This window comes from Lactuca virosa, chromosome 5 (assembly GCF_052849685.1).
Source record: "Lactuca virosa cultivar CGN04683 chromosome 5, Lactuca_virosa_CGN04683_v6, whole genome shotgun sequence".
NCBI lineage: Eukaryota > Viridiplantae > Streptophyta > Magnoliopsida > Asterales > Asteraceae > Lactuca > Lactuca virosa.
Window position 1 is genome coordinate 364575194 of NC_136430.1, and position 19588 is coordinate 364594781.

Consider the following 19588-nt stretch of genomic DNA (forward strand, 5'->3'; position numbering starts at 1 on the left):
TTAATTACACGATTTATAATCACATTACCCAACTTTTTCCCTTCTTTCCTTTATTAAACTTCAATGTATCATTTTTGGTAAATCTTAAAGTATCATTTTGTGTTAATCTTAAAGTATTATTTTGTGTTAACAGAAAAACTATAAACAAAAACAAAAAAAATATATCAAATCGGACCGAAAAAGCGCAGACGACTGTCCGGGACCAATCTAGAAAAAAGACCGGACCTTTTCAAGACCGGTCCAAGACTAGTATGTGCATCTCTAATTCGCACCGCAATGGATACTTTGAGCTAAATCTTTTTGATTTGGCCCATATGAAATACACCATGAGTGATGAGACCAACTCATTTGAAAAACAAATCAATCGTAATCCCCATCTCTAGACCAAATCATTATAACATCTTAAAAGTTAAAATTAATATTAAAGATGGCACTAGGGCCATTCGATGAAAAATTGCAGACTTTCAATAAATCATAGTATTTTACAATATGCGGTACTGTATGTACACAATTCATTGGCATGCAGCTGTTATGTCAACAGTTGTTATGTCAACTGAATTGATCCTCAGCAACATCCATTCGTGTGACTGATATGCCCCTGTTAGGGAGGAGGGAGTCATTCCCTCCCAACCCACTGCCACATCACTTTTTCTCTTTTATTTTTTTTTCATCTTTCCCAACCCACAACACATGAAAATTGTATCTTTCTCAACCCACTCAATTAAAAAAAAAATACAAAACAACTAAGGTACAAGTTTTAAAACACATGGTACAAGAGAAAATGAGAGAAAGAAAGTAGAGAGAGATGATGAAGTAGGTTAGTGAAATCAATTAAACAATCCACTGAAGCGGAAGTGGTACCGGCGGTAACTCTATTGCTAATTAAGATTTTAGCTTGATTGTTTTGTATTTCTTTTTCAATTAAATGGGTTGAGTGAGTTCAAAAAGATAGGGTTTCCGTGTGTTGTGGGTTGGGAAAGATGAATAAAAATACAAGAGAAAAAGTGAGTGGCAGTGGTTTCAGTGGGTTGGGAGGGAATGACTCCCTCCTCCCTTACATGTATAAGCATACACAAATGGCCTATTTCCAAATCAAATACACTGATTCACATGTTTATGGGTAAAATCATGAACTCCTAGGCCCCTTTTAACACTTTTATCTCATACGAAAGAGGTCATTACAACCGTTGATAATGATACATACATATTAGTGGTAGAAATTTTGCCTCACTTATCTAAACCCTTGTATTAAAAAAGATATTTTATTGAAATAATATAGCAAACACTAACCGATATTCAGTAGGAGCAAATATGATCCAAAAAATAAAACTAAATGTACAGCTTGTTAGAAACAAGAACAAACCTGCGGTTACAGAGATGGGACGGATTTTGCTCGGATGAATTGTTTAAGAATGGCTTTTTCTTCATCGATTCTCTTTTTCTCCTCCGGATCTTTTGTTTTCACTTTCCTTTTCTCCTCCAAAATCCATTTGAAAAGCTCAAGCTGCTGATTTAATGGTATGGGTTCACGTGGTTTCACTAGTTCCATGACAGCTGGCAATGGATCACTAACTGAAGCAGTTGAAACCAAAGATGTGGGAGTAGAAGCGACAGCTGTCACCTCTTCCTCTATGATCTCCTTCTTCTTTGTTCTCATGAAAAGGTAAGCTACAAAAAATTAAGATAAAACAGAGAACTGAATTGAAAAATGATGAATAATATTACAGGTAATAGTGTTTGATTTCAATATATTAGCTTCTTTTTATGGTAGATATAATTAAATGATGAGAGATGTTGATAATTATGAGTGATGTACAATAACATAAGGAACTGATATTGAATACTGATATTCAATGATGTTTCTTGCATTTAACCCTTTTAAATTTAAAGTTAAAAAAAAAATTAAAAAACCATAACTACATCGCTATTGAAGTTTATTTTAAGTGAAAAAGAACTTATATATACATTGCTATTGAATGTCAACCAAATTACTTTTGAAATAGAATGTTATTTCTTGCATTTAACCCTTTTATTTTGTGAATGTAGAATGATATTTTTTGTAGTTAACCCTTTTAAATTTGGGCTAAATGAAGGAAATTGAAACATACATCTATTTTTTTGTTTGTTATAATATAATAAATAAGTAACTTTAGGTACACTTGTCACCTTCCTGTGTTCCCAACTATCTGATTTTCCTACTCATCCCCAAATGCCTCCAATTTAGGGAAGCTGAAACACCTTCTCATTTCTAAATATCTTTTCCAAAATTATCTTTAACAGCTATACAAATTTCAAAATATCCATGTTGATGTGATGATTTTAAATATCCAGATTGATCTTCTAAGTTTAAAATAAATGTTTATCTTTTCCAAAAGTGTCTTTGGAAATTATGTTTATGACTTTCTTTTTGTTATTTTGAACAATATTTCAGTTGGATCCTAATGGAAAATATGGTTTTCAAAATCTGAAAATCCTTAATGTTTACTCCTTCCTATTTAATATTTCTTTTAATCAACCCGTGTAATACACGGGTATCTAATCTAGTATTATCTTATAAAGGTGTATGTATTTCTTACAGAAAAAGAAAGTTGATTTTTTGATTGTTGAACATGTTTGTACGTTTAAATGTTCACCGAATCCAATTGGGAAGCACTTATTTCGTTGGTCTTTAGCAAATAAACTAAATCCAAATCTCATTCAAATCCTAAAAGACTGCAGTTTTAGGCATACACGCTCAGAGATGCTGAAAGTTGATACTAGATACAACCTGCAATTTTTCACAATGACACCATGATTGAAAGCACTGTGACTACTACTTCAAATAATAATGGCTATAACTGCCTTCTTAACTAATGCTTAAAGCTACAGAGATCAGATCTAGCCAAACAAAACACATTTCAGAAGGCACCAATCAACCTAATTCGTTGTCAGAGAGTTATGGTGACACAGATTCAAATCGATAAAACCTAGGTTTGTCTTCTTTTCATTTAAGCAGAACACAGTTATAAAACAGCATTTATCAATGATCCTAGCAACCTAAAATTGTTACGTAAGCGATATATATCTATATAGATACCTCCGATGGAAAAATTGACGGCGAGGAGAAGAGGCCAAAGGAACTTGTAACGGCGTGCAAATGACTCCTTTGGTGGCGGCGGCGGAACACGTGAAGAGGATGTCGCAGTAGTAGATTGACTAGCCATTGCCGGTGCCGACGAGGATGTCACCGGCGATGGTGACGGTGACGGTGACGACAGCGGAGAAGGATGTGATTGCTGTTGTAGATGTTTCTTACGTTGAGCTGTTTCACATAGTATGATAAATCATCACAAACCAATCGACTACTGAAGTGCAAAAATACAAATCGAATTTTACAACTATTTCTTAGAAATTTTTACAGTACTGATTATACTAACGAAAATCAAAGATAACATTCACCGAAATTTGTTTGGAAATTTTGAACATTGATGATAGTGATACCTTTCTTAGGCTTGTGAACGTAGAGCTTGGGAGTTTCGTTACTCATTTTGTGTGCTTTTCTTCAGTGGCTTCGTCTCGTCACTGTCGCCAGTTGCCCTCTCTTCAAACCAGATGCCAAAGGAAGGACGCCGTAATGAAACTGGACTGAAAGACGTGAAATCGGTAACTGGGCAAGGCCTGCTACGCATATTGGTATCAAACTTTGGGCCCAACACTATCCACATTCATCGACCACGACAACCCAATCAATAGTTAAATCTGTTAAAATAGTTTCGTTAACCAAATCACATATTAATACAATCTTTCATTTATACACAGTAAATTATTGTTTTGGTCCTTGTGGTTTACATTCGTTTATAGTTTTAGTCTGACTTTATTAATTTTTGATATGGCTCGTCTTGTGGTTTCCAAAAATAGTATGCATGGTCCATAAGGTTGTTAACATGATACCCATTAAGTATGTGTAAAATGACGATTATACCCTCTTCATTTTCTATGTACTTTACATCATTAATAGCTTCATGGACCATTGTGTAAAGGAATGTAGCCCTAAAGGTGAGCCATCTGCGACTTCTACACTCTCTATGCGTGTCCATCTCCCAAATTCATTACCCTCCCCAAATAAATTGATATTAAATAAAAATCAATAAATAAGTAAATAAAATAGAAATGGAAGAACTCATATTCCAAATGAAAAAAATTCAAACTTGAAAATGATATTTCTGATTCTTAAATAATGAAGGACAAGGGGATTGATCAAGAAATACACCCTGTTCTTATTATAAGATCGTGATTGGATCCCTTCCTAGCAGCGAATATGTTTAACTTTTAGGTTATTTCGTCTTGTTATTGTAGTTTTATAAGCATGCATACCATTCCCCTTACCGGAATTGGAGTACCGTTAATAGAACACTCATCAAGAGAAATAATGTACAAGCTCGCGAGCGTAAAACAACATGGTCGTAAATGGTGCGCACTCTCGATAGGGTGTTTATTATGCTCAAGTTGCAAGGAAGTAATCAACAATTATTTGTTTTTAGTACATTTAACAATTATAACTGTTTCAAGAATATTTTGGCAAGTATGTTTAACCTTTTAGGTTATTTCATCTTGTGTTTGTGGTTTTATAAGCAAGCATTACCATTTTCCTTGACTAAATTTGAAGTGCTATTAATATAACACTCATCAAGGTGAATGACAAACACTCTCGTTAGGATGTTTATTATCACGAGTATTTGATAATAACTGCATGTATTTAACTGTATATCCACGAGTGTGTAACTGTATTTTCGTGTGTTTTTCGTATCTAGTTATATTCTCTTAAATATCATTGGAATCAAGATTATTACCTGCTCGTATTGACCATCAAAGACAATGCACTCTATCGACAAATTAAGGGAGATGTCTCATTCTCCAGCTTGTATAACACTATTTATGAATTCATGTTTTGGAATGAAGACCCTGCTAGTCAGTGGCGGACCTTAGTGAAGCATTGGGGGTCCCGGGCCATTGCTCAATTTCCGGCACATAGTTCATCCATACAATGCTCATTTCAACGATACCTCGTGATCATAACAATAGTGTGTTGTGGTTTGAAGTTGAAGGATATAAACTATGTTTTGGAAATGGTAAGTTTTATCTTATCTTCGGTTACATTTTATATGTAAATCCATAAATGTGGATGTTTTACTTATTAGGGAGTTTAAGATTTAAGATCATGTGCTTCCTTATGTTGAAAATCCATCAAATCTGGACGCTTTGTCATCCAAAATCTAAAACATTTCGACATTTCCTCATTAGTAACCGGTGTAATCATCTCACGGGCACATGTTCTTAAAACCATATTTGATTAACCTAATTGTGGTGATGTTTTTTTATCTAAATTAGACATGACTGCAATATTAAGTTTATATATAAGCGTCATTTTCGACCTCATCAACTTTTTCAACTAGGCATGAGCAAACGGACCGAACCGGCCCGACCCGGACCCGAACCGGGAACCGGCTTCGGCCAAAATCAAGAACCGAACCGGCCCGACGGTTCTACCGGTTCCGGTTCCTGGTCCGGTTTTTGCCGGTTTTCGGTTTTGGAACCGGTATGATTTGACACGCTTCCTTGCAGGGCTTGTAACTCATTCAATTTTTAACAAAATCAAGCGTTTTTATAGTCTAAACTTAACGAAAAAACCTAAACTACGTGTAGGAAAAAGATTCAGGTAAAAAAAACTTAAATTGAGCGAGTTATGCACATTTGAACAATAAAGTCAGATTACGTTTAATTGCTGTAACATAAAAAAAATTCTGATTTGACACCCTTCCTTGCGGGGCTTGTAACTCATTCAATTTCTAACCAAATCAAATGTTTTTATAGTCTAAACTTAACTACAAATCCTAATCTACATGTAGGAAAAAGATTCAGGTCAAAACAAGTTAAATTGAGTGAGTTATGCACATTTTAACAACAAAGTCATATTACATTTAATTGCTGAAACATAAAAACAATTATGATTTGACACCCTTATTTGCGGGGCTTGTAACTCATTCAAATTTTAACCAAATCAAGCGTTTTTATAGTCTAAACTTAACTACAAATCATAATCTACATGTAGGAAAAAAATTCAGGTCAAAAAAAGTTAAATTGAGTGAGTTATGTACATTTGAATAACAAAGTCAGATTACATTTAATTGCTGAAACATAAAAAAATTCTGATTTGACATCCTTATTTGCGGGGCTTGTAACTCATTCAATTTTTAAAAAAATCAAACGTTTTTATAGTCTAAACTTAAGTACAAGTCGTAATCTACATGTAGGAAAAAGATTCAGGCCAAAAAAAGTTAAATTGAGTGAGTTATGCAACTTTCAAAATTTGAGTGAGTTATCCGGTCCGGTTCCCGGTTTTGGGCCGGTTTCAACGACCGGTTCTTACCGGGCCCCGTTTCCAAAAATTGACGAAATTATAGTACCGGTCCCGGCCCGACCGGTTCCATCGGGTTCCGGTTCCGGCCAGTTCCCCGGTCCATATGCTCATTCCTATTTTCAACTAAGTCACTTTTTTGTAAATTTTATCCTTATTAAAATGTTTTATTGCTAAAAGATTTAAATACATCATGGACCTTATCAGTAAGGTTTAAACACGGGGAGGCAAAAACGCAAAACCACCATCCCCAATAGACTCGGAGCCAATTCCATGGCTGCTGCTACTGCTCTCCATGCGTTTCCAATGAAGGTTAAAGCTTCATGGGATACACATGATAGACTTCCTTACAATCCCCACCGTACTTACCCCAAAAATCCTAACAGTCTTACCCCTGCCAATTTAAGCACAGAACAAAACCTAAAATCTAACTCGACAGATCGTAATTTGATATCTGTTTCAGCCCTTCTTAGTCGCAAATCTCCAAGCCCAAGTCAAGGTATCATTTTGTTATATGCTTTTCAGTGCGGAATTTTGTCGAACACTTGGTGTGCTTATATTCAGCAGAGTTTATCCCTCTCTGTTACAAACTAATGAACATTTTTTTATCTTGCGAGTGAGGGAGAGTCTTAATTTTACCCGTTGCAGGCATTTGTTTTGATTTAAATTGTGAATTTCAACAGCGCGCTTGGAAGAAACGTATCTGGGCTACGACACATGGATGCCGAGTGCCCCAAAAGTGGAAAAACCTCGCTCGACGTACAATGCTGCCTCGCTAGCATACATTGGAGATTGCATATACGAGGTTTGTATTAAATCATGTTGCAAGCTCGTGCATAAATTGCAAATGATGATTTTATGTGTCCATTAGCATCTATCTTACACGAGTTTGGGGTTCTTGGAGGTGTGCTTTGAAAGTGATAAACTTATATTGAAGGAAACCCTTCCCCTGAATTCGATCTTTCTGCATTAAATCAAATGGAAACACCCATATATAGCTTACAGATAGTCTTAAGGCCATAAAGTAAACAAGAAACACACATATATAGCTTACTATTTTCCACAAACTAACTCCATAAAACGGTAAAACCCTTACCTTTTTTTTGTGTTTTTATACAGCTATATGCCCGCAGGCATTTTTTATTTCCACCGATGAGTATTGAAGAATATAATGATCGTGTTATGGCTGTTGTGCGCTGCGAAGCCCAAGTATGATAAAAAAACATTCGTCCTGTAGTTTTATACTATATATTTGCAGATTGAACCCTATATTTTACACAAATTATCAAAATTTTATGTTTGATGCATATCAGGATGCAATGCTCCACAAACTAATGAAAGACAAAGTTCTATCAGAAGAAGAGAGGTCAGTCTTACCATGCTTTGTTGATTATGCACTGTGTTGAGTCACTTTGGTGAGGTTCAAAGTTTCGCATATAGAGAATAGAGCAAATCATCAAACAAAACTTTTGGATAGAGGGCATTTATTTTAGAGCAAATCATCAAACAAAACTTTTGGATAGAGGTCATTTATTTTAGAGCAAATCATCAAACAAAACTTTTGGATAGAGGGCATTTCCTTGCTACACATACAGATAGAAAATTTTCTGGATTAGGCCTTGATATGGACTAGACTGGGACTCTTCGGGCAAAAGCAAAACTTGCATTTTTTTGTCCACCTAAAAATGTGCAACAATTAGGACAGGGGCTTGCTCTTGGTCTCTAGTTTGTGCAAAAGACGTGAATGCCCTCCTCATTCTCGTCATTGAAAACATCCCTAGAAAGCTTCTCCATTTGGATCCTGTCCCATCCCATCTAGTTCTTTCCCATGTAACAAAAGCTATATCAGTAATGGAAATCAAGAGTTGTATTTGCTGTAAAGTTTCGGGTAATACTTTTTAGTTTAAATATAGCTTGTACTGATATTCAGTCTTACGTTACTTCTATAAAGTAGGTAGTTTTTATTTAAACGGCATATAAAGTAGGGTAGTTACATACATACAAGACTTTCCTACCATAGACAACTAAGAGAAAAGATACACAAGAAGATACTATTGTAGGTGTGATTTAGCATAGAATGGAATCGAGGATAGAATGGAATGGAATTGCTTGTAATGGAATGATTGAATTAGAAAAGGAATGATTACAAAGGAACCCTAGCTTTCGAGAGGCTAGTTCTCTCCTAAAAAGAACATAGTTCTAACAATAAAACAATCGATACCTAACTAACATCCAATACCTCTTATTTATGCTAACCTAATAACTAACATAAACAAGGGAAAAGACCTAAAGACCCCTTAACCCAAGCCTTGACCTGTTGACTCTCCTTTTATTTGCATATTTTATCCATATCTGAGGTATACTAATTATACGCACGCAATGATTATGCCACTACCACACCACTAGTTGGTGCATGGAGCTTCGAAATGCCCAACTTGACAAGTAATGGATGCTTATCAAGTGCCTTCATAAGGATATATCAGATAGCGGGTGAGTTCTTGGAACAAAGGATAGAAGAGTGAACCACTGACAACGAATCTTGTTACGAACAAAGTGACAGTCTACCTCTATATGTTTTGTGTGCTCATGAGCAGTGTGTAATGTCGATGACCAAAGAGTGGTACAAGAATCTCTTGGAGTTTGGAGTAGATTGTGCAACCATTTCGACTCACATGTAATAGCTAAAGGTTTAAAAGTACGCTATCGGCGGTATAAAAAATAAAATTTGAATATTATATAACTAATAAAAATATAATAAAGATACATAAAAAGTTATAATTAACTAGAAAACAAATTTTAAAAATATATTAACAAAGCAAATATTGAACAAAGTTACGTCAATATAAGTGAATCATGTACGATAGTCAATTAGGTTATTTAGGTCAAAAAATTACTTTTTTATTTTATGTAGGTAAAAAGGTAAAAAAATTCGACAAAAGTTTTACATTTCTCTTCTTTTTCATTGTTTTATAACAAGCATGTCTCGGGATGCCTCACCCCGCCTCGTTTAGCTGAGAGGCGCCTGCCTCAAGTACGTTTTTCCACCGCCTCGCCTCGAGGCTTACTCCTCACCCGATTTTTTAAACCACGGCTACAAAATGATATTCCACTTTTTCCACATGTACCCCATTCACCTTGGTTTTCCCAAAATTAGGGTTCTCTTTCAACATAGGGTTGACTTTCTTGGCGCTTAAACAAATAGTAGCTGAACTTTTGTTACTATTTCTACCCCATAACTTCTGTGATAACTCGTACATTTTCTTCTCATGGGAATTAGACAAGGGGATGCAACTTCCCCATTTTGCTCCGTTTTAATTTTAAGATCATAATTTCATCATCTTCACTCCATAGCATCTGAGACATCGGCTTCTTTCCTCCTGCATTCTCGGAACCAAGTTTCACTTCATAGCATCTGATAAACCCCTATAGCTATTTCTTCATCTCTTGAACCAGCCATGGATCTTTGATTGATATTGGCAACTCCCAAAATCACATACTCATCATCTACAATCCTTCCTTTAGTACCTATATGATATATCATGAACCTAACCGACATTTGAATAGAGATTACTACCGGAAGTTGACCCTTCTTCCTTGCCTCGTGCACAGTTACCAAGATAATAGAAATTTGAGTAATCCCCGAATTCTTTTAACTCTTAAGAAATAATATCATACATCATTTGCATGGTTTGTCGATACCAAAATGAAATTCGTTGATATAAGATTATCATTATTCACATGTAATTGAAAAGATTTTTTTATTTGTATCTGACAGGGATGTTCTTCGGTGGGGAAAAAATATTTCTTCATCCAAAACACGGACTAAAAAACGTGCTGGTGTAGCTGTTTACAACAGAGCATCATCTTTAGAAACACTGGTCACTTCTCTTCTTAACTTCCTATATACATGAGATTTCACTCACTGTTTAATTTAATTATACCATTAAGTCTTAATCTGTCTCTAATTATTATACACCTGCTTTTGTAGATTGGTTATCTATACCTTACAAAAGTTGAACGTCTAGAAGAGATCATGCAAAAGCTAGGATTTTCAACCGGTATTTCCTCACAGATGATTCTAGAAGAAGCAAGCGTTACTGAAAATATTGATTTAGGCAAATGATGTTAATTAGTGAGTACACATGTTTGATGAGGTGGATGTAGAGGAGCGATCATCAATCTCTGCTTATGTGGAGACACCGTTTTTGATCGTGTAAGCTTTTAGTGTCAGAAGATCGGTATATTGTATACGAACAACTTTGGTATGAGAATTTTTCAGAAGGTCTTGTGATTAATTATGAAAATATGTAGTTCCATGTGTTTTGACTTTTGATTAAGTTATAGAGTTTGTATTCACTACAAGTTTGCCTTTTGCATGCATATCTAATTCTTTGGATAAACCAATACCTCTTCAATTGGGTGTATCTGACTATCTGCCCTTATAAAAAATATATTGATCAGATTCTTATGTGTTTTGCCACCTACACCGCTACACGGCCTGATTTAAGTTAGGGGTAGTAAGGTAATTTCACATTTATGAAAATAAATCTCAAAGCATGTTTTGCCACATGCATGGCCTGGTACTTTTAATACCTACTCCAGAATAGCAATGTACATTGCTATTTTGGAGTGGGTATTGAAAGTCTGTTGCCATTATGGACTGTGGTTATCATTACAGTAAAAGAAAGTGGACATATTTGCCCCTGCACAGTCAAATTGACATATTTGCCCCTCTGGTTCGGTTCTAGTACCGAAAACCAGTACCATGGCCGGTGCTGGTACCGGTACCACAAAACTACTAATTCGGTTCGGTCTTTGGGATGTACTTTGTATGTTTTTATAAAATTAGTTTTATTTTTTGATAATTTTTTACCAATCTCTTACAAATTAGTGGTTTTTTTTTTTCAAATTCATTTTCACAATGTCCTCTTACAATTTCTTTTTTCATTTTTACAATGTTCTCTTAGGAATTCTTGCAATTTCCTCTTATGAATTATAAAACATGTTTTATAAAAACGAATTTGTAAGAGGACATTATAAAAAAACATTGATCCGTAAAGAACAATGGGAAAAATGTTTAGTAAATTTGTGAAAAAAACCAATTTTTATGAAAACAAAGTTGTAAAAACAAGTTAAGTCAAATTTGAAAAAAAAAAGTTTAGATCAAATTTGTGACAAAAGTTAAGTGTAGGGCCAAAATTGTAAAAAGAAAACTTGGTAACATGTTGAGCTAATAAAAATTGTATATTGAAGTCTGTCATGATAAATTTGTTTGTCTTAAATGGTCTTAATCCTTTTGTAAACAACCAAATGCCTTAAATACTGTCTATAACAATTATTTGTTATAATAATAATAACAATAATAATAATTTAATTTTTCGAATAAAACCATTAAAGAAGTTGTACATATTTAAAAGATTTGATGCTTTTCAACTCGACAACATGCTGATCCAGTTTATATGTTTTCGCTTGGTTAAATTTTTTATTCTATTTAATTGACTTGATGATCAGCTTCTTATACGTAAAGGAGTTTTAATAATCAACTTCGTACCCACGATCTTAAATGCAATTTGATTCTCGAGTTTAGTGGTTGTAACTTGCATGATTGAGTATAGGATCTTATACTCTCTTTAGGACTTTAACAATTTTAATAATTTTAATAATAATAGAGTTATGGATAATGAATGGAGCTTACGTGGATGGATTAATGTTTCGTGTCAAACAAAAAAATATTAGTTTTGATTTTTTATCCTACATATTAGACCCGTCTATTTTAGCATCTCTAAGAAAAGGAAACATGAATGTAACATACATGAGATATGAGATGGACATAAAAGGGACGTTATTGTCTCATATTCAATCTAGAGCAACCCATTTAGCAGATAATTTAATATATGGAATATGAGATAGACATAAAAGCACGTTATTATATCATATACGTTATGTTGGAACAATGTCGAATATCAGATATTTGATAAACATTGAAACTTGAAAAGGAAACAATGCTACAAATAAATATTGGAAAGATAAGGCAAGTGATTTTAGGAACCCCACATAAAACTAAGGTTCCCCTATGGATGATGAAGGACCCATCTCATCTTCACGCTCACCCTACACATTCTAATTCATGGATAAGCTACAATTTTGATATTTCGGACAAATATGTAAGTTTAAATTTGGATAAAATTGAAAACTATATTCCTAGCAACAATTAAATTTCGCTTAGTGGTATCTCGTGCTAGTATAGTGTCTCTCAACCCAAGTGATTGAAGGTTCAAATCTCGTCTGAAGTAATATGATTTATAATAGATTAGACAAGGGAAAAATGCAGAAAAACACAACCATTTATCTATCAGCATTTAGAAAAACCCTTATATTTTTTTTATATGCAGAAAACCCTTACATTTTCGGTTACCTTTCAGATTTACCCATATATTTGTTTTTTTTTAAAGAAGTTACTAGTTGTTTTGTGATACGACATTTATCTTGTTCGTTTTTAGGTTGACATGGAAAAAATAAACAATGTTTCTTATTTTTGCTTAAGTAAATGGTCATTAAGTAAATGATGTATTTCTCAGGTTTTTACCTTAAACAAGAGGCAGCGTCATTTATTTTTATTTCCATGTTAACCTACAAACAAAAAAGATAAATGTCATGTGACAAAGCAATCGAAAAGTTATTTAAAAAACCGGATACTTGGGTTAATATGAAAAGTAACCGAAAATGTAAGGGTTTTTCTGAATATTAGTAGATAAATGGTTGTGTTTTTTTGTATTTTTAGTGTATGGTTTTTAGAAAAAGGCTTCCGGTGGTGAGTCCATTCGACCCCATATATGACTTTACTCGTTTTGATCTAAACATCCATCCAACTTATTTAAACCATCTATTTTGCATATCTATTATTTTTTTCTTGAATTTTATCTCGTGTAATTGTTTTATTATTAAAATAAACATATAAAGAAAAGAAATTAAGAGCATTTAGCATTATATATCCTTTTCAATACATATGATGGGAGGCGGCTGTTTTTTAACAACATCCAAATTTTTTATAATTATGAAAGTTTTGAACAAGTGACCGGATAACTAACACATTAATCAATTATTACTAATCACTGCTGACTGTATAATAACATATATTCCAATCTCATGCATGACAATGAAAGGGACGTGCATGAGTGTGTAGTAAAATACAAAATGTGAACCCAGATGGACCCACCAAGTTGAAATGGATTCTATGTAGCAAACATGATCTATATATTAGATTATTTATATAAATTCTTACTTTACCAATTTTTTATATATAAAAAAAAAACATGGCATAAAGTAACCTCTAAATTGCTCATCAGTAGATAACATATAAAAAACCCGTCAATGAGACAATTTATTGGGATTTGACTGTATTTCTCAATTTTTGTTGGGATTTCATTTAAGCACCTAAATTAATTTCTTATATGAAAATGTGTTACACTCCTAACTTATTTGCTAACGATGCCTTTGTTGGTTGAGCTGTATTGGGCACCATAGACTGTGACCCTTTGACATTCGCACTCCAAAGAACATGGGTTGGTCCACTCTTTAGCCAGTTTATTTATTACCCTTCAACATGATCATCAAGTTTCTTTTGCAACCAAAAATTGCCTATAATATAAAACCATTTTTTTATTCTTCAGTCTCATTTATATTGAATCATTTCAAGTTTTCAACCTAAATATTCCATATAACAAAGCCTCTTAATTAGGGGTAAAATTTGTAGCCAAGAAGGCTTGAGTTCGATTTTCTAGTAGCACATCTTGGTAATGGGCAACACCCAAATCTTACAAGGAAGAAACGTTGTTATGTTTGGCATAACTGTATGTTAATATCGCATCTATATAAAGCATAATGCATAATTGATATCAAAGGAGCGAAAAGAAGAAGGCCTGCTAAACAACTCAAATAAACATTTATATAATTAATGAAAATCAGATATACAGTTGATTTATATGTGAATAACACAAATAACAATAGTTGACTTAAAATAATCACATTTATATAGAGAAAAAACTATATCAACATAGATATTTATATATAGATAATAATAACTCAGAAATCGCAATTATATATATATATATATATATATATATATATATATATATATATATCGGATAACACAAATAACGACTGTTTTCACCTTATAGGGTTTTATCCGATTCTAAATATAAAAAAAACAAGGTATAGATCAGATAGGGCTGACCCTGAGGAGGTGTCGTGTTTGCGACCACACAACCCTCGTAATGCGAATGGCCTGGAAATTGTAATTTGTCAACTAATCCGTCACAAATTCGGCCCCAATTCGCCGCTAAACGTTGTTAATCCGTCTATCATTTGATAATCTGCTGTGAATCCAAAATTTTATGAGCCAATTTTTATTGTTCGTAAAGGGTTTTTAAAATCAACGAACCGTCTTTGATTAAGATAGGATCGAATTCAACTTTAGTACACCTATAAGTATTGTTATAAAAGAAAAATTCATATTCGATTTTACAGATCCATGTACGCCACTTCCAAATTTTGACAAACTTTTAACTTTTCGTGTGAATTGTGATTGATGGGAAACATAAGAAAAGCAAATAAGGCCCAATAAGCGACATCCAAAGGTAAAATTGATTCTAAAATATTTCCCACAGTCCACACTCCACAAATCACTATTGTGTTTGATAATTTAACATAATTTCGAAGATGTGTACACCTATACCCATCCAAATCCCAAAACTAGTGGCAAACTCATCCACAATCCTTTTAATTTCAATATATATATATATATATATATATATATATACACACACACAAACACACAAGGCGTATTCCCGCACGTTGCACAATAAACAAATACATGGTTAAAATATGTTGAAATTTATAATTTTATCTATGGTTTTTGGTCATTTTTTATACATAGGTCTATCAAAATCGGGAACCTACGACCCTAGAATATTAGAACCGATTCTGAAACATGTTATATCGGTTTTTGATATTTCAAAACCGCTCCTAAATTTTTCGATATTGGGGATCCAATTTTTTATTATTGAATAAATTGATTGACTATACAACATATGAAAAAATAATTAACCATATAAATTATTGATAACGTAAATACAACAAATTAAAGAAAAAGTTAAAACAATTAAATGAGTTTTAGTAAGATGTTTATAATTAATTGATGTCAAAATATTTCGTAATAGATTTTAACCAGAATAATAATAATTATAAGACCCAAAATGAGTTTTAGCCCTCATATGTTAGAAAACATAAGTTATAAAACAATTAAATGATTTGTATTTTGTAAGAGTCTTGTGTCATTCTGATCTTCATTAGCATAACATAAAATTAGATGTGCAAATTGCAATTGTTAAATCTTATTTCACCTTTAATTACCTAATAATTAAATGCCTCGTTAAAAAAATCATGAATGATTAAATGATTTATAATCAAACAATAGCATCTAATGATATATCAACAACTCAAATTTACCATTTTTATGGAATATAACAAAACTAGTTTTAATAAGCTTTGTCAACTACATAATTGTTATCTATATGACCATTTACATGTAAGCGATTGTGAACATTCAACACAACATGAAAACCTATAAAATTAAACGCCGACATGCACTCCATTACATCATCTTAGAAATTACATCCAATGAATCTTTTTTAAAAGTCTAGTTATACAATTTGAAGTGGAATGAACATTAACCTGCATCATCTTGCAAACTCCATTATAATTTACACGACATGGACCATTGGATTTAGACTTTAGACGGTTAGTTGCATAACTTCTTTTTGGGCGTCGAACAGGATTATAACTTTCATAAAAAGAAAAATGCAAAACTTTAAAATAAATTTAATCACCAAAATTTTAAAATCAAGAAGCATGAACCACCCTAGTTGTATCCATCCTTGTTTTGGATGGTTGTGAAGTAGTGTTGTTGCTTATTTGAATCTAGAGACAATGATATGCAAGGATTAAAGCATTTTTCATATATAATCTTTTGCATTCCAACCAAAATCCTAATTATACACTATAAATTTGAATAATAAAAGAAGCAATTTTTCTTTCCATAAACATCCATTTTTCCTTCTCATTGTCATCTTCCCCTTTCTTATTACTTATGCTCTCAACCGAAAATCTTTTTGTTTAAAGTTCCTAATCTACCTCTCAATCACTTACACAACTCTTTAAACCATACTAATAAAAATCTACCATTGTAAACTATATATATATATATATATATATATATATATATCAATTTTAACCAGTCGGTGTCATAAGAACCATTAAGTATCATAAGTTAAAAAACTATTGAGTGGTAGTCGTTAATTAGGTGCTAGTGAAGAGTTATGTAGGTTTAAATAGATATTATGTAATCATTATTATACAGAAATATGAAAAGACATAGAAGTTTCAAATAATTATGGTGATAGAAAAAATGTCTCATTTATAAATATAGTATGATATTATATATATATATATATATATATATATATATATATATATATATATATATATATATATATAATTAAGTTCAGCAGCGAACTCAAATTATGAGAACGAACTAACGAACTCAATAACAACTCTCAAATTCAATTTATCTTCCGATTACAGTGAAATGATGCACCAATCGGCGATCCGACAACCACCGCTCGACTGATTCGAAAGTTTGTAGCTTCATCCTCTAAATCAGTAGTTGTCGACGCCATCTCTCATCTCGTTGCTCTGATTAAAACATCATTCTCTCGATCTGACTCCTCTCGCTTTCTCTGTAAGTCACTTTTCTCAATCAATTAATAGATAATATATTTACTCAATGTCAATTAATGAAAAAACAAAGCTTCAAAGTTCAATCATGTTTGTGTGAAACAAATAGAAAAAAAACAGTGCATCAATCAAATGCATAAGATTTTTTTTAAAGTTTACTTAAAAGAAAAAACAAAAAACAGAGCTTGTTATATGTAATTGTAGTTATACTATGAGATTAATAAAGCATCATGATTCAATTGGAACACCAAACTTATTGCTAAGCTTATAGCCAATGACATTGCTTCACTCTGCATATGCATTGGATTGCGTAGAGTGAATGTCATTGCTTCACTCTACATACACATCAGATTGATGCATATTTTTTTTCACATGGTTTTTTAAAATTAAATGCACAGTAAAAAATATGGCTTTATACGAATGAGGCATGCCTTTTGATTTATAGGTATTAGGTCATGTAATTGCTTCACTCTACAAATACATTGGATTGATGCATATATTTTTTCACAAGGTTTTTTAAAATTAAATGCACAGTAAAAAATATGGCTTTATACATATGAGGTATGCATTTTGGTTTATAGGTATTAGGTCATGTCATCCTCATCAACTATGTGGGATAATGATCTGATGCATGAATCACACGATTGACCATATCAATGTTTTAAACTCATTCACCCATTATGATGTTCTCTGGTATCCACCCCAATGTTTGGTTTTGGGATCAAATCTATGAGAAAAAAAAAGAACAAAATTTTCATCAATAAAGCATAAAAATGAATCTTACAACACTTGAAATTCTAATATATAAATCATCAACCTATCAGAGAACTTTGCTTCCAAATATTTATACTCTTGATGGAGAAAATCATGTCCTAGATTTAACAGTGCTCTGAGAAAAAAAAAACAAATTGTAAGTGAGTGTAACAAGTAAAAATTAAAAAAGAAAATAAGAAAATAAAAAGATGCAAAACCTATTTGCTAGCTATTACACCAATCTGACTTCATCTAGGGCGACTATGAAAGTAATGTTCAGATTCTTCTTCAGAAACCTTCTGCACAGAACCTTCTATTCGCACCTGCAAAACAAAGAATGTTGTCATTTTCTTTTAAATATTTTTTAATCATCATTCATCCATATTAAAAAGAAAAAAGAAAAAGAAACATGCCTTAAATTGGTTACTATGTAGTTATCTTTTGAAGAGTAACCATAAAATCATATAACATGTTCTTTACACAGATGTGACACTAGAAAAAAATTCAAAGGCTGACCTGCTTATTTAATCCATCCCGATAGAATAGAAGTGATGCATTAGCGTTCTCAGATAAATCCTTGGCTTTTCGGCTTCCATAATTTGTGTACCTAAATAATATGCATTACAGTGGACACGATTATTCAATAATACCACTAACCACACAAAACCATCTTTATCAAATCCTTTCAGCAATATCATTCGTGATGAATTGCATCCCGTCACAAAACCAATGTCATTTTCCATTAACATTCAAATTCATTTTGTGTTTATTGAAGGGTGTTTAAGGTATTTGACAAATAGTCCAAACACTTTACTCATACTATGTCCAAAGTGAACCATCTCAATTTCATTAGATATTTAGAAAGAGATACTTACGGTTTGCATTTCTACCCATAAGTCATTACTGTTGGATTAGGTATCTAAGCCCATAACTATTATTGGTATGTACTTGACCCGAGAGTAGCATGGTCCATTTGGGTTGCATGGCATCGGAACAATTTGGATAGACTTTTATGAGAAGAGGATATTTATGATTTATTAATATATTATAAGTTCTAATATATTAATATGAAATCATATTATTTAGTTAGTATTGATCAAGAATTAGTTTGGAATTAATTTTGTGATCAAAAGAGACTAATTAAATAAATGGGGATTGATTTGGTAAATCATTCATTCTTATAAAGTGGGCTTATGATCCATAGTTCTTCATGGCTAAACCCATGTGGTGACCCATGGATACTCCATGGAGGTTAAAACCCATGGATCATGAGGAATGTGGAAAGTCATGAGTTACATGGTGTAACCCTAATATGCACACTATATAAGAAACCCCAAGGCTCATGAAATTGGCACTAGTGGAAACACAAGAGGGCAAGTCGATTTTATGAGTGCAAGTGTTCTTCTCTCAAGTTATTCCAATTGTGGGTGGTGTTGTGTGATTCCAATTGAGGTGCAACACTTGGGGCAATAAGCTCTTAAAGGTCCAAGGCTTCCAACTACAACAAAAGGTATGTCTTCTAACTTGTTTCATTGTATGCTAGTTAGAGTAATACCTTGGAAAGTTCAAGTTTGCATGTATAATAGAGAAAACATAGATCCAAGGTATTTAGGGTTGCATGTACACCTTAGGAGTGTTAGAATGCTC

At 32.9% G+C, this 19588-nt stretch overlaps 2 protein-coding genes and 1 long non-coding RNA gene across 3 annotated transcripts; 1 reads left to right on the forward strand and 2 right to left on the reverse strand.

Moving 5' to 3' along the window:
* Positions 1-1231: 1231 nt before the first annotated feature.
* On the reverse strand, positions 1232-3620 carry LOC145112161 (uncharacterized). Its single transcript, XM_079048370.1, has 3 exons — positions 3481-3620; positions 3077-3301; positions 1232-1668 (listed from the first exon to the last, which is right to left on the reverse strand). Exons 1-3 carry the CDS (start codon positions 3524-3526, stop codon positions 1370-1372), a joined length of 570 nt encoding a protein of 189 aa, XP_078904496.1. The 5' UTR covers positions 3527-3620; the 3' UTR covers positions 1232-1369.
* Positions 3621-6598: 2978 nt separating this feature from the next.
* Positions 6599-10756, forward strand: LOC145117369 (Ribonuclease III family protein). Its single transcript, XM_079053667.1, has 6 exons — positions 6599-6893; positions 7078-7199; positions 7514-7603; positions 7708-7760; positions 10170-10272; positions 10383-10756. Exons 1-6 carry the CDS (start codon positions 6668-6670, stop codon positions 10515-10517), a joined length of 729 nt encoding a protein of 242 aa, XP_078909793.1. The 5' UTR covers positions 6599-6667; the 3' UTR covers positions 10518-10756.
* A 1608-nt stretch (positions 10757-12364) lies between these two features.
* Positions 12365-14765, reverse strand: LOC145114761 (uncharacterized). The gene is made up of 3 exons (XR_013711199.1): positions 14628-14765; positions 12981-13024; positions 12365-12505 (listed from the first exon to the last, which is right to left on the reverse strand). It is a non-coding gene; the product is annotated as an uncharacterized LOC145114761 (long non-coding RNA).
* Between the last annotated feature and the right edge of the window lie 4823 nt (positions 14766-19588).

Excerpts from the sequence above, each read along its gene's own strand:
- LOC145112161 (XM_079048370.1), bottom strand. The coding sequence starts at position 3,526 with ATGAGTAACGAAACTCCCAAGCTCTACGTTCACAAGCCTAAGAAAG. Across the intron at positions 3,302-3,480 it reads CGTTCACAAGCCTAAGAAAG|CTCAACGTAAGAAACATCTA; the intron begins GTATCACTATCA and ends TATGTGAAACAG. Across the intron at positions 1,669-3,076 it reads CGTCAATTTTTCCATCGGAG|CTTACCTTTTCATGAGAACA; the intron begins GTATCTATATAG and ends AATTTTTTGTAG.
- LOC145117369 (XM_079053667.1), top strand. The coding sequence starts at position 6,668 with ATGGCTGCTGCTACTGCTCTCCATGCGTTTCCAATGAAGGTTAAAGCT. Across the intron at positions 6,894-7,077 it reads ATCTCCAAGCCCAAGTCAAG|CGCGCTTGGAAGAAACGTAT; the intron begins GTATCATTTTGT and ends GAATTTCAACAG. Across the intron at positions 7,200-7,513 it reads TTGGAGATTGCATATACGAG|CTATATGCCCGCAGGCATTT; the intron begins GTTTGTATTAAA and ends GTTTTTATACAG.